A 14,219-nucleotide genomic window follows, 5' to 3' on the forward strand; every position below is an offset into this window, starting at 1 on the left:
GAAAGTGGCTCAAGTGGATCCTAGCTGGGGTAAACCCAGCCTCCACGTGACCTCTATCTATGTGCTTGATAGCACATGGAGGTCACGTGGAGGCTGGGTTTACCCAGGATCCAGTGGCTTTATAATTGGAGTGACAGTCTATAAGAAATCGAATGGCTAATGGAAGGTGTTATACACATAGGTCTGTCAATTCCATAAGACAGCTGACAATTAATGATTTTGTTTCCAAGTAATTCATTGTTTAAATAAAACAAAATAAATATAAGTATGATGTTAATTAATTTGATTCTAATGCAATCAAAACCACGTTTTGAGTGGGCTATATTTGGCTAATACCAAGTTTCCTCCATCTAGCCGGTAGCTGTAGCAGCTAGCCAGTGTGTACAGATCTCTGGGGATGGCATAAGGCTTGGGCTTAACCTTTGACCTCCATTAAAGCAGAGGCCCGGGTCATTAGGGAGGATGTTGGGTCGGGACAGGAAGTGCAGACAGGTGTCAGCTGCCTGTGTGGGGTGACAGCGGACACTTTGCACTGACTGCTCGCTTCTCCAGCTGCAAAGACACGACTTCACCTCAGCATTTCACCGCAATCAGTCATCATTTTCACCATTTGCCTCTATACGTCTATTACATTGCCCCCAATCATTCATGCTGCTATGTCATTTAATTACATTGTTTGCGACAGTGTGTGGCGGCTAGTATTGTTTTCACCTTGTGACTGTGTGTGATCTAAGTAAAATGTAGTCCTGGAGACACTATTGTAGTGGGAACTCCCACAGAAGTAGTTTTGAGTAGCATACTTTGCCAGGTGTCTGTCTCACTTTCGTAGTTGACATCAAAATGAAGGCTGAGGCTAGAAAATAGGTGTGATCTGAGTAAGGGGGCACAAAACACAAAAAATGTTTTGAGACTTTATGGGTGGTTTCAGAAATCTTTTTTGTTGTTGAAAAATGTCTCTCTTTATCTGTTCATTACATCCATTCAATGTTCACAGCACATCATTCAATGTATAGGTCTAAAAAACAAAAACATACATACATTTCAACATTAGTGATTTAACGACAGTTCCCTTTTTTCTTATTATATTTTACAGCTAACTTCTTTGCTGGACAACTGAGTGTGGTGGGAGAAGCAAGATTTACAATTATCAAGTGCAGATCAGTGTGTCATCAATACATTTGAGCTCATACTTCTTGGTAGGTACATGTTGACCTGTACATATAAACAAAAAAGAGCAAATACAGAAGTATTTTTTCAAAACAATTCAACCAAAGTGAAATTAAGAAAATGCCTGTGCACTTCTCCCAAATAAAGATGACGAAGAACATGTTGAGAAGAAAGCACATGTATGTAGTAGGGCCTTCACAAGGCAAAGGACTGGCATTCAATGCATGATTTACACATTGCCAGCCATTTTGGCAAAATCATAGTTCGCACCATTTAAAAGAAGAAACCTAAAAGCTAAAAAAAGATCACATAAAAATGCATACAATACCACAGATATTAAAACATGACAATTATCCACCTATTGCACATGTAAGGCAATCTGTACAAAACCTGATTCTGACATAATTGTTTTACTTTTGAGGCAATAACCTTCACAAACCTGTGTTGGCTTCTATGGTGGAGTGAGCTGTATACATATAACACTGAAAAGTGTCCAAGCCTTTTCTTCCAATTAAAACCAACAAACCGCTAAAAAGGTCAAGGAGCAGCTGTTGACACACTGGCTAAAAACTACTTCTGCTTTGTTTCAGAAGGATAGAACAAAACCTTAGTAGCCTATAGGAAACCCGTACAGCATGTGATACAACTCCATCCCACCACCCTCCCGACCGTCTGTTTCTTTACAATAGCTTGCACACTCCCCATATTCCCACACGGTGTGAAGTTTGCGAGTCAGTTAAAATCGGAGGCGTGAACACAACAATTTAAAATGACATTGTCACTGACAGCGCGCCATGTCTCCGACAGACGCCGTCAAGCTGTGGAGTTTGATGTTTGGAGCCGGGTCTAGCTCTCGTGGTCGGCCTGGACCCTGCCGTCGCCCAGCAACCGCTCCCTTTCCGCCGCCTCGCTCTCATCCTCGGCGGCCACTATGCCCGCGCAGCATGGCACCCTGGCCAGCAGGGGGCGGTGCAGTCCGTTGTAGAGCAACGTGCCCACCAGCAGCACGATAAAGCCAAACACCTGCAGGCCGTGGAACTTCTCCCAGCCCAGTGCCAGGCTGACGGCCCAGATGACCAGCGTGCGCAGGCTGTCCAGCACCATGCGCGTGGTGGCGCTCATCTCCTTGGTGACGCTGATGCCGGCGAAGTTGAAGAAGGCGATGCTGACCGTGTTGCCCAGCAGAGCCAGCAGGATGAGAGGCTTATGGCCAATCTGGCAGAAGGCGTCCAGCGTGTCCTCCAGCACCCCCCGGGGGTTGTTGCTGAGGCTGCCCGCTGGGATGAAGTACATGGGGATGAGCAGCAGCGACAAGACGGTGAAACCAAAGAACCCTGGGGGAACAGAAAATGGCACATCTTTAAAACAACAAATATCACACGCTCATTTCTAGCGTGCTTGCCTTTAATATTAAAATGGTTGAGAATGACTGGTATAGGCTCATTTTCACACTACTAAACAGTATGTTGAAAATGGTCTGGTAAATTAATGTATGTCCCTTTAAAGACCAGCTGAAACTTTGTTTGTCATTTCATTTAAGAATAAGGTATTCTGTGATAGGATAGCTTTTTAAAGGCTATTCAGTATCGCCACATGTTCGGGAGAAAGCAATGGACCTTGCATGCGGCATTGGGTTAATTATAGGTGTGCGTGACTTGAACAAAGTAAGAATTTATTTCCTATCATCATTCAATATTCATGGTATATGTATTGGGTGATAACTGTAGTTGAGGAAAAATAGCATAACTAACGGGTGTGCTTTTCATTCTAGTAGGAACATGTGAATAAGTCAACCCGGTTATAGTATATTGGAATATTGTTTCTATTGTTGTGGGTTGATCATGGAGATGGCGGATGTGTTGCATGCCAGATTGTTTTCGATTGTATTATGGAACTGAAAGTAATCGGTTTACTTTTACTGGACGCCATTTAGTGGGCAACAAACGCCCTCTAGCGGGCATTTATATAACTGCATCTCTGAACATTGCATTGATCTCAGACATTTATTGTAGTTTAGAAACATTGCAGTTCATTTATATTTATGTATGCTATTTTTTTGTATCATTACAGACCACACTGAAGTATTATGCCAGTCTAACCCAATGAATGGAGGCAAATAAAGATGTTTATTCATCTGACGGGATGCCCATTGTGGTTGTAAGCAATCCTTCTGAAAACCCTTCATAATATGAGGAAAAGTATTTAAAAACTTTCCATTTTAGGATAATGTTCCCACTCACAACCAGGCACACACAAAGTATCTGGTGGAGAAAAACAACCAACTATTTATCAAAATGCCAAGGTGGTAGTAAAGTATTAACTTCATTGTACAACTGCACAAACACCATTGCTCCATTAAAACAGTTGAATAAACAGGCTGTATTATCCAGAAAAAAGATGAAAAAAATCCACTTGGCTCTTATTTCTTTTCGTAGCGCTTGTAAATTACACATTGAAAGATTCAAGGGACACATGTAGAATTATGTTTCACCTCTGTTTTCTAGACAACGTTGTTTTTGATCTTTGGACTCTTCATTATTGGCTTCTTGTAACATTGGCAGTTCAGGAATTTTACTTGGTATATAATAGTACTTTAGAGGAAAACTTGTAGATGGAGACCTGCATTGCATTTTGGTCTATTGAAACTACTACCAGTGGAGAAACTGGTTTCTCTTCCTCTTCTACAATGGACCCCTCCCTCTATGATTGTTGAACCTCTCTCGGTGCAGAATGGCAGCTCGAGAAAGAACTCCTTGCTCTTTGCTTGTGAGGAACTGATACCAAAACATGACGTTTACCACTGATGTTGCTGAAACCTTTTCTTCAGAAAAGCTGTGCTGGAAATATCTCAACATCACATCATTCATTCATTTGGCCAGTTATCAATGAGAAAAATACACCTCCAAACAACAAAATGGACGCAGGAATGCAAAGTACATTGCTTTGTTTTCAAACATGTTAGATTACATTACCTTATTACATTAGACTTTATAACAGTGAATTATAGTGTGGATTTTTCCTTTAGTTGTTCTATAGTTAAAAGTGTCAGCGTAACGTTAAATTCAAGTGCAAATGAAGTTCTCCGTACCTTCAGTGCCCACAGCCCGTAGAGGATGAACATCATGTTTGTAGACAATCTTTTCCTCCAGGACCATCTGCACAGCTACAATGATCTGAGCCAAGATGATCAGAAGGTCTCCTGCAGGGCAAAACAGAGTAGCAGAGTACATACATAGCTGACATTACAGTAACTATACAGTATTTAATGTGTACTTTCATGTTGCAGTGGTGCTTCCTTGGAGGTAATTTTAGTTTTCATTTCGTTATCCATTCTGTTTTGGTCATGATGGTTAAAAAAATATTGTATCATAATAAAAGCATTAGCCAACATTAGGACTTTATTTTGTTTTAGAGGAAAATCACGTCTTTTTCTCCAAATAAGTGCTATCCAAAGTTAGACTACTGCTGCCGATCTGAACAATCCACTCCCTTATGGCGATTTCAGACTAGCCGATATTACCCCTCGGCGAGGCGTCCGTGAGGGTTTTTGGAGCTCGCCGACAAAGCCCACCCCCAGATCAGAGGCAAATTGGCGTTAGCTCGGCGCTCGCAAATCGGCGCTCGATTGCTATGTGTGAACTGTCCACAGACGCGACCGGGGAGCTCGCCGAGGAGTCACAGAGGCCCGACAGATATCTAGTGGGCTAATATCTGGTCGTGTCGAAAGAGCCATCAACGTGTTTCAGCCAATGAGAGGACACGGCATGGCGTGAGGCAGTGTTTCAGCCAATGAGAGGACACGGCATGGCGTGAGGCAGTGTTTCAGCCAATGAGAGGACACGGCATGGCGTGAGGCAGACACAGCCGGGACAAGGTAAGTGATCTGAGGAGCAAAGACGGACAAAGCATATTGGCAATTCTACCAAATTGGTGCAAACTGCTGTCCCACAACCCAAAAACTTTAAAAAGCAGTAGTTTAAGTATCCAAATCTTAGATGCTTACTAAGACCATTCTATTATCTATTGAAAGTCGAAATAATATTTGAGATAGTCAACTTAATAACTCTGACTTAATAACCCTGACTTCGAACCAATTGTGTAAAATGACCATACATGTGTGAGCGTGTGTACTTAAGAAATAAAGCCGTGAGCAGACCTGTGTGAGACTGTTTATGGACTGGTCGGGGATTCTCCTGGTGAAATATCTTGTAATGTGTGATCCCCTGTTGCAGCTCAGTTATAGAGTCTGAAAACCACAATGACTTGCAGCACGGCAACAGCAGCACGGTGGCTCAGTGGTTAGCACTGTCACCTCACAGCAAGAAGGTTGTGGATTCAAATCTCTACCCCGGGCCTTTCTGTTACCGCTTTCAGACAGACACGGTTCTGGTTCTGGCTCTGGCTCCGTTCTGGAGTCTCAGAACCTTGGTGCTTTCTGGTGAACCAGCCCGTGTTCACACCAGTTTAAGCGGAACCAAAGTGGGAGGACGTTATTCGGTAGTCCTTCTTCAGTTTTTTTTAGTTTTTTAAGTTTATTAATTATTTGGTCTGGCGTTCGAGTGAACCCAGCCTTGGCCCTCTCTTCTGCAAGTTCAGCATATGACTTGCTCTTTGTTGTACTGCTTTCTAGCTTTTCTTGAGATTCGGTAGATGCCCAAATCGCCACTAAACATTTGGTTTCCTCAGGAGACCACTGCAAATTATTTTTCTCCATGTTGTCACTGCCTTCTTCTCCTTCCTGCTCATTTTCACAGCCTAGAATGAGACACGCCCACTGATGATGTCACGGTTCCCAAGGAAAACCAACTATTTTTTGGTTCCGCTGAGAACCAACTTTTCAGGTTCCGAACCAATTATTTTTTCGGTCTGAACGCGCCGGCCAGTTCAGATTAGGGTTCTGGAACCGGAACCGGCACGGAGCCCTGCCGGTGTGAAAGCCCTGTGTGTGGAGTTTGCATGTTCTCCCCGTAGTTCCGGGTGGTCCGGTTTCCTCCCACAGTCCAAAGATATGCTGTGTTTGTGGAGTATCATAATGTATATAATCTAGTAAAATGTGTAGTTTGTATATGATCTATGTAACCTGTGTTGTGTGTAGATATATGATGTAGTCACTACATCTACACTACACTGTAGTGACTGTGCTGATGCTATGTAAAGCCCCGTGTAATCTGAAAAGAGCAGTGACTGACAACTGACGACCGTCGGGCAGTCAGTCTGTCTGTCTGTCTGTCTGTCTGTCTGTCTGTCTGTCTGTCTGTCTGTCTGTCTGTCTGTCTATTCCATTACCAGTAATGATTTCGCTGAGCTTGTGTTCGTTATGCCCGCTTAAGAAGTCGGCCAGGCCCACGATCACCAGGCCCATGATGGTGATGAGGATGCCCACCCACTGGCTGACCACCAGGCGGCGCCCCAGGAAGGCCACAGACAGCAGGCCGGTGAACACGATGACCGCTCCACGCAGCATCTGGAAGCTGGAGGCGCTCGTCATGCTGAGAGCTGAAGACAGCAAAGAGTTTCATTGGACACATACAGTACACACATACACACATACAGTACACACAGAGGAGGAGATCATACAGTACACACATACACACATACAGTACACACAGAGGAGGAGATCATACAGTACACACATACACACACACACACACACACACACACACACACACACACACACATACAGTACACACAGAGGAGATCATACAGTACACACAGAGGAGGAGATCATACAGTACACACATACACACACATACAGTACACACAGAGGAGATCATACAGTACACACAGAGGAGGAGATCATACAGTACACACATACACACACACACACACATACAGTACACACAGAGGAGGAGATCATACAGTACACACAGAGGAGGAGATCGCTCATTATGTGTAATGAATGAGAATGAGAATAGCTTGTATTGCCACAGTAGGTAATCAGAGTGCATACAAGGACTTTGCCTTAGTGGTAATTAAAGTATGCAGCATAGTGGTGGTGGTAGATTCCGGGCCTTGTTGGTAAGGAAGTGTTTTTGTGGCAAGAGGTTTCTGTCATTGACGGTCAAAAGGGAGTTGAAATTAAAGATCTAAGACTTTTTTACACACAAAAGGCTTATTTCTATCAAATTTTGTTCACAAATTTGTTTGAATCCGTGTTAGTGAGCAAACAGCATGATTGCTGCACAGGGACAATAAGGTCACAAAGGTGTGCCATGGCATGGGCTGGTGACAATAAGGTCACGCAGGTGTGCCATGGGCTGGTGACAATAAGGTCACGTGGGTGTGCCATGGGCTGGTGACAATAATGTCACACGGGTGTACCATGGGCTGGTGACAATAAGGTCACGCGGGTGTGCCATGGGCTGGTGACAATAATGTCATACAGGTGTGCCATGGGCTGGTGACAATAAGGTCACAGGTGTGCCATGGGCTAGTGACAATAAGGTCACAGGTGTGGCATGGGCTGGTGACAATAAGGTCACTCTAAAATGTGCAGTTTGATCACACACACAACACAATGACACATATGTCGCAAATTGAGAGGGAGCACGCAATTGGCCATGAATTGAATGTTCATTTCACCTGTCTCCAATGTGTTATGCTGCCTTCAAATGGAACTCGTGAGCTCGTGGTTACGGCATGATTATGACGTGGTTATGACATGGGAAGACATCTGTGGCTGTGTTGTGTGATAAAACTGCACATTTTAGAGTGGCCTTTTATTATGATCAGCCCAAGGCACACCTGTGCGAACAAAACCTTTGAGAAAAATAAGCTTTTTGTGCGCATAGAAAACATCTTCGATCTTTTCTTTCAACTCTTTCAACTGAAAAATGGGAGCAAAAGCAAAAGTGCTGCCTTTTTGTTCAGCATTGAAGCATTCTAAGCTTGTGGGCAGTTTTCTGCATCCAGGTTAAAACTATTTTTATTAGGTTTAGCTCACAACGAAAAGGAGAAAGAAAAAAGGCAATAGATACCTGCAATGGTCACTTACCAACATACATGATGGAGGTGCCGGTCATGTCACACATGGCAGGGGGAAAGAAGAGGAGCGGGTTGAAGCTCTGGCCTGTGTTCATCCTGGGCTCTGGCCTACTTCTGTCATGGCAGAGCAAGATGTAGAAGACTGCTAGACAGCTGAACTCACCCAGGAACATCCCCACCGCCTGGGCAGGGACACAGAGAGGGAAAGACAGATTCAAACTTTGCTTTGATTTTCTTTGGGCAGAAATCCATATAGAGAATTCAAACCCTAACCCTAAGTTATTCCCAAGGTGGTGCTCAATGAAAGAATAATAATAATAATGATACACAGGAGAGAGAGCATTACCTGTACAAATGGATGAGAGAAATTGCGTTCTTCAGGCTCATCATGGCAACCCATAGCCGTGAACAAGTCTGCCCATCTGCCAGACAAGAAGACATGATTAAGATTTCATTAAGGATATTTTTCACAATCAAACAGGGTTGTTTCATTTGCTCCTCAGAGCCCTGTGCAGTCAGACAGGTTAGCGAGAGGTCAGCTGACTTTTACAGCCAGACCATCAGAGGATGCATGACTGGCACGTGAGCGTCCCGTCTGGCTCAATATGCAAGACAAGGGGATGTGCTCCTTAAAGGTGATGACACAGCTCTTCTTTCACAGGCAGCTTTGACACTCATTAGGTTTATATGACCACTGGCAGTTTGTTATAATCACCTTGCATGGAGGGAAAGTGGGAACTGCTACCAAGCCTGCACAGGCCGACATCATGTAACCGATCTGAGTTTTAGGGCGTTCTAGCCAGTGGAGCAACACAGTGAAGTGGTTTCACTGTAGTGAAACCTGACCTCTCTACTGCTACACTCTCTGGTCTGCCGTGAGAGACATGACACAGCTTGTTTCAACTAACAGAATGTACTTAAGGCTTTATCATAGCTGTTCTGCTGACAGAATCCACGCTAAGGCAAAGAGTAGCAGAAGTACAACTAGACTGCACATTTGCACGGCAGGCAGTAGAGTGCTGACGCCACAGGTTATCGGAGATGGAGAAGTAAAAAAAAAAGCGTAACTTGTACAAAGGTTTAGCTGAAATGACAATTTGTCCTCCCACCTCTCCCACCCTGTCTGACTCGTGTCGTGAGTGACATTAAATATATGGTGGTGGTGACTCATTTGTCACACGAGCTATTGCCTTTGTCTTTGTCTGACAGTCCATTAGGCCCATTACAGTGAATTTCTATAATACTGATACTAGTTGATAGCTGATGGTCATGGCATTGAGCTATCATGAGATAACTTTGGGAATGTCTTGTAGGTGCTGCTGCAACATTTCACCCCAGATAAGGCAATGTTACAAGTCTGTCAATCCAACAGTTCCTTCTAGGCAGCAATCTTATCAAGTCTAACAGACTTGATAAGATTGCTGCATGGAAGGAAGACAGACTTGTTTACAAACAAGGCAGAAATGTCTGTTTTTACCCACAGATTAGCTTCTAAACAGAGATAGACATAACGTTATAGGGTCACTAGCTTATTGTTAACTAGCTACCTGCTACTAGCACCATGAAGTTAGCTGTGAACTTCGAATGGATTCTCTGTTAATAACAACTTGTAACAGTGTAATAAGCTACCATAATTAGGTTAGTTAGGCTATTTAACATTTGCTGACAAACGTGAATGAACATGGGGGGAAGATAAGCACACATGTTTATTGTCTAGTTCTCCAACAGCAGAAAGTAAAAATGACTTTACAAACACTACACGACAAAGAGACATTATTAGCCTTTACTTACTTCGCAGATAATGTGTTTATCGAGCCAGTTGTGAGCATAAGTCCCGCCAGGAACAGCTGGTACTTTGTCCACGCCATGCTGGACGTGTGGATGTGATAAACCAGGAAGAGACGACTACCAAGCTGCTACCAAGGCGTATTTTGTTAGGGGACACCGGGCTGTTATTTACTCGATCTCATTCTCCGCTGCCTGCAAACGCCACATGACCGTGTTGAGTCAGCTGACCGGGCAGCCGGGCCATCAGCGAATCAACTACGAGCTTCTGACCGCCACATGTCGCCTTCAGGTGCTGTCAGAATTGAAACATCGAATTCAGTGCACTTGTATGACCAAACAATGAGTTCTGTGCCAACGCCACTCAGGCACCTGCACCTCCGCAGAAGAGAAACAAACCGACCAAGATGATAAGCGAATGAGCGGTGAGTTTATTATGAGTTATGATGAATTATGATAGACTTTAAAAAAAAGACGAGTTTGAGTGTGGACTTTTCAAGATTCAATATATTTATTGTCACTCCGTTGTAGGCTACAAGAAGCCTACACACGGGTGTGAAATTCTTATGCTGTGGGCTCCGTTACAAGACATATAATAATAATAATAGTGCAGTAGGAGCAGAGAGTAAGGAGGTAGGCTATTAAAGTGTGTAGGTGCAAAGTCACAACGGTAATACACGTAGGCTAAAATAAGGCAAGGCAAACAGTAAATAAGTCAAACAGTGTATGTAGTATATAAGGCAAATGGTAAATAAGAAAAGTAATAAGAGAAGTAATAAAGTAATAGAATAAATAAAATAAAATAGCGCCACTTGTCAGTGGAAGGTGCAGTGTGTGTTTGTGTGTGAGTGTGCATGTTGTGGGTGTGTGTTATTTATTGTTGAGGAGTTTTGTGGCCTGAGAAAAGTAACTATTCCTCAGATGGGTTGCGCGTGTTTTGGGGGTCCTGTATCTCCTCCCTGAGGGCAGCAGGGAGAACACGCTGTGTGGGTGGGTTGAGTCCTTGATGATCTTCCGGGACTTCCCGAGGCACCACTGAATGTACAGATCCTCCAGTTTCGGCAGCTCACATCCTGTCGTGCTGGGCCGCGCGCCTCACCCTTGTCAGTGCCTTGCGGCCCATGATGGTACAGTTCCCGTACCAGGTAGTGAAACATTTTATTGTTGTGTCTTGTAAACCCATGGGGGTCGGACACCTAGAGTACATGACACAAATCAATCAATCAATCAATCAATTAATCAATCAATCAATCAATCAATTATGAAACTGTCAGTCAGCAGGCTCTCGGTGCCTCTAGAAGTCCTGGAGATTTGTGGGACTTGGGCCAAATTCCTTTAGGTATCTGAGTCTGTGCAGGCCAGGCCTGGGCCTTTTTGACAACAGTGGTGGTGTGGCTGGCCCACGTCAGGTTCTGGTGGATGTTTACTCCAATGTACTTGAAACTGTCCACCCTTTTCACCACTGTGCCTTTGATGGTGACTTGGGGGCCTTGTTGGTCTTAGAGACGTTCAGGGAGAGGTGGTTGTCCTGGCACTACTTGGTAATACAATTACTATCCAGTCGCTATATCATGTTTTTGTAACTTTGATAACATTTATCGAAGCTAACAAAATAGTAAATTTTATTTGTGAAAGTTAAATCATATGATATGATAGACTGATCACACTGTAATAATAAGTAAATAAACAAACAATTCAATGAATGAATTAATAACAAGGCCAAAAAGCATTCAGCACTGACTCCAAGTTAGCAGATGTACAGCATAGTACTGCAGCCTGAAGTAGGCTAGGTAGGATATTCCAGCTGGAAATCTCTGTTCTTTTTACTGTCTTACATTTGCTAGCAGAATACCTGTCCCTGTGTGACTGGCCATTTAATCAGGCCAGAGTTGGCATGCAGCCTCTCCTCTCTCTTCCCACAGGGTTTTCATAGTCCACTTCACTGGCTGATTACAACCCCGCTCACCTGTGGGCTCCTCCACTCGGGAACACCTGTACGCTGCTCCACTCTGGAGCTTTCCGTGGTGCTGAACCTGTGTTGAGGCATTTTGGCAATAGCCATCATTGTCATTCTTAGTCAGCCCGAATTCACCTTCACCTATCCCATGACCCCGGAGGGTCGTTGGGGCACCATAGACGATCTGTTGACAAGCTCTCTCCATCTCTCTCTGTCCTCGGCAGCTCTCAATGTTTCACCGAGTTTTAATTGAGTCCACTCTTGGATGTTATCCTTCTATCTTTTCTTTTGTCTCCCCCGTTTCCGTCCTCCTTGTACAGTGCCTTGCAGGATGGTCTAAGCAAGGCCTGATGGTCTGGTGATGTATCCATACCACCTCAGTTTTCACTTTTTCTCTCTCTCTCTCTCTCTCTCTCTCTCTCTCTCTCTCACACACACACACACACACACACACACACACACACACACACACACACACTTCGCATTCTTATTATCAGATTACTTTTTATGCATTTTTTTTTACTATACATTTTCTATCCAACCCAGTCACCAGAATGACTCTAGCCTATATATTGCTCTGAATCGATACATCAATTACATGTCTGATCTACGACCTCAGACATCTAATGAAGAAGTTTACGAGGGGACATTGAAGGCAGCAATAAGGTCGTCATTGGCAGTCACAGTATTTGAATGAACGGTAGGGGGCGTCAAAGACCAAATAGACCATGTTGGATTTGAAAGCTGAACCGCAGTAGTTCCCCCCTCAGAGTGGCCTCACTTGCTCAAAATAGGAACATGCATTACTTTTTTTCATAGGGACACTGTCTGTCAGTCCCTTGTGTGATATTACTAGGACAATCTGGTTCAAAACCTGGAATAAAAACAGTTTTGTCCATCCAATCAATGTAGGCATACATGATTTTGAATAAGGCTGGGGAGGTGTTTTCCAAATAGTTCTTCAGTTAAAAACTACCACTGAAAAGGATTTTGAAATGAACTGCTGTTTGTTTTTCTTTCTGGGTTGTTGGTCAAAGATATATTTGGCTACTTGTTATGACCTCTCATCCTTGTTTCACTGCTCTGGTACAGCAGAGTCCTAAAGTGGATCCTGGCAACTTCTCAGATAATGTAGTTCATAGCTCATATCTCAATTCTTCGCAGACAGCAGTACAACTCATTGCTCTCACCACTAAACACTTTGCACCAGTGGACTGGTTAAGCTTTTGCATGTCAAGGTCCCCTAAACTGACACAAATGACTAGACCATGGACCCCACATAGGCCCTTTTCACAGCAGCTGTTTTGAGGTGGTAAAGCAGGTGCAACCAATAACATGAATGAGGGCCCTGGCACTGTAACACCTTTTAACTCTTCTTCTACTTCTCGCGGCACGACATCGATGTCTTTCAAAGGCTGTACCGGGCTCAGTTTTAAACCTAGAGTGAAGAGCCTGGGCTCATATGAAACTAGAAGACATAAGAAATCCATTGGTACCAGCGATATCATGCCACCTTGTCAGGAAGGGGGTGCAATAACGCTCCAAATTTTGGCAATTTTTCAGGAGGGGAAAAATTGCCATGGCCATTTTCAAATTGCCCTCTCACTATTTTTAACTGACCCCTCAGTCACTTCATCCTGGAGCCAGGCCTGACCCACAAAGCAGGCTCCTGCAAGACAGGGCCGGCCCGGGAGAGTGGGAGGGTTGTCATATGTCATACATTCTGTCGTTGTGTTAATATGGTTGAAATTCTAGTGAAAATAAATATTACCCTTTCTGCCGGGGAGCCGCCTGTAACCCCCTCAAGGGGACCCCGGGCCCTGGGGTTCCCCGGACTTGAGAACCACTGCTTTACATGTATTATTCTGCTCTATAACATGATTCCAAATGACAACTTAACCTGCTGCGAATAGATATTTCGGTGTCCTTATCTTGTAGAATTAATTGTTGGAACTTTAATACCTGGGAAGAGTCTTGTTGGATCATGTTAGAGCCAGCGATTACATTTGCAAAACAGAACATCTAAAAAAATGCAAACATGTTTAAAGAAGGCAGAGATGTGCAACATTTTATCTCTTTGATTACATTACGCTGCACCAAATGTATATACTGTAGGCTCTCTGACAAACATCCAGCACAGTCAACCTGTTCTTCTTCGAACGTGCCCTTCAAGTAGCCTTCAAGAGCCACAGTGTCTGTCCAATGCGCCCTTCAAGAGCCACACAGTGTCTGCGACAGCCATGAAATAAATATGAGCGGGCAGACTGCATTATCATATCACGCTGGATGGCCCAGAAACATGTGATTGACAGCTAACCTCCTGTGA

At 43.9% G+C, this 14,219-nt stretch overlaps 1 protein-coding gene across 1 annotated transcript; it reads right to left on the minus strand.

Moving 5' to 3' along the window:
- Window positions 1-927: 927 nt before the first annotated feature.
- slc35f6 (solute carrier family 35 member F6) lies at window positions 928-10,106 on the minus strand. Its single transcript, XM_083643564.1, has 6 exons — window positions 9,943-10,106; window positions 8,498-8,573; window positions 8,162-8,333; window positions 6,454-6,663; window positions 4,256-4,366; window positions 928-2,501 (listed from the first exon to the last, which is right to left on the minus strand). Exons 1-6 carry the CDS (start codon window positions 10,017-10,019, stop codon window positions 2,014-2,016), a joined length of 1,134 nt encoding a protein of 377 aa, XP_083499690.1. The 5' UTR covers window positions 10,020-10,106; the 3' UTR covers window positions 928-2,013.
- Between the last annotated feature and the right edge of the window lie 4,113 nt (window positions 10,107-14,219).

This window comes from Poromitra crassiceps, assembly GCF_964638095.1.
Source record: "Poromitra crassiceps genome assembly, chromosome: 9".
Classification (NCBI taxonomy): domain Eukaryota; kingdom Metazoa; phylum Chordata; class Actinopteri; order Beryciformes; family Melamphaidae; genus Poromitra; species Poromitra crassiceps.

Coding starts and splice junctions, on each gene's coding strand:
- slc35f6 (XM_083643564.1), bottom strand. CDS start 10,019: ATGGCGTGGACAAAGTACCAGCTGTTCCTGGCGGGACTTATGCTCACA. Junction 6,664..8,161: donor CACCTCCATCATGTATGTTG/GTAAGTGACCAT, acceptor TGCTGTCTTCAG/CTCTCAGCATGACGAGCGCC. Junction 4,367..6,453: donor GCTCAGCGAAATCATTACTG/GTAATGGAATAG, acceptor TTTGCCCTGCAG/GAGACCTTCTGATCATCTTG.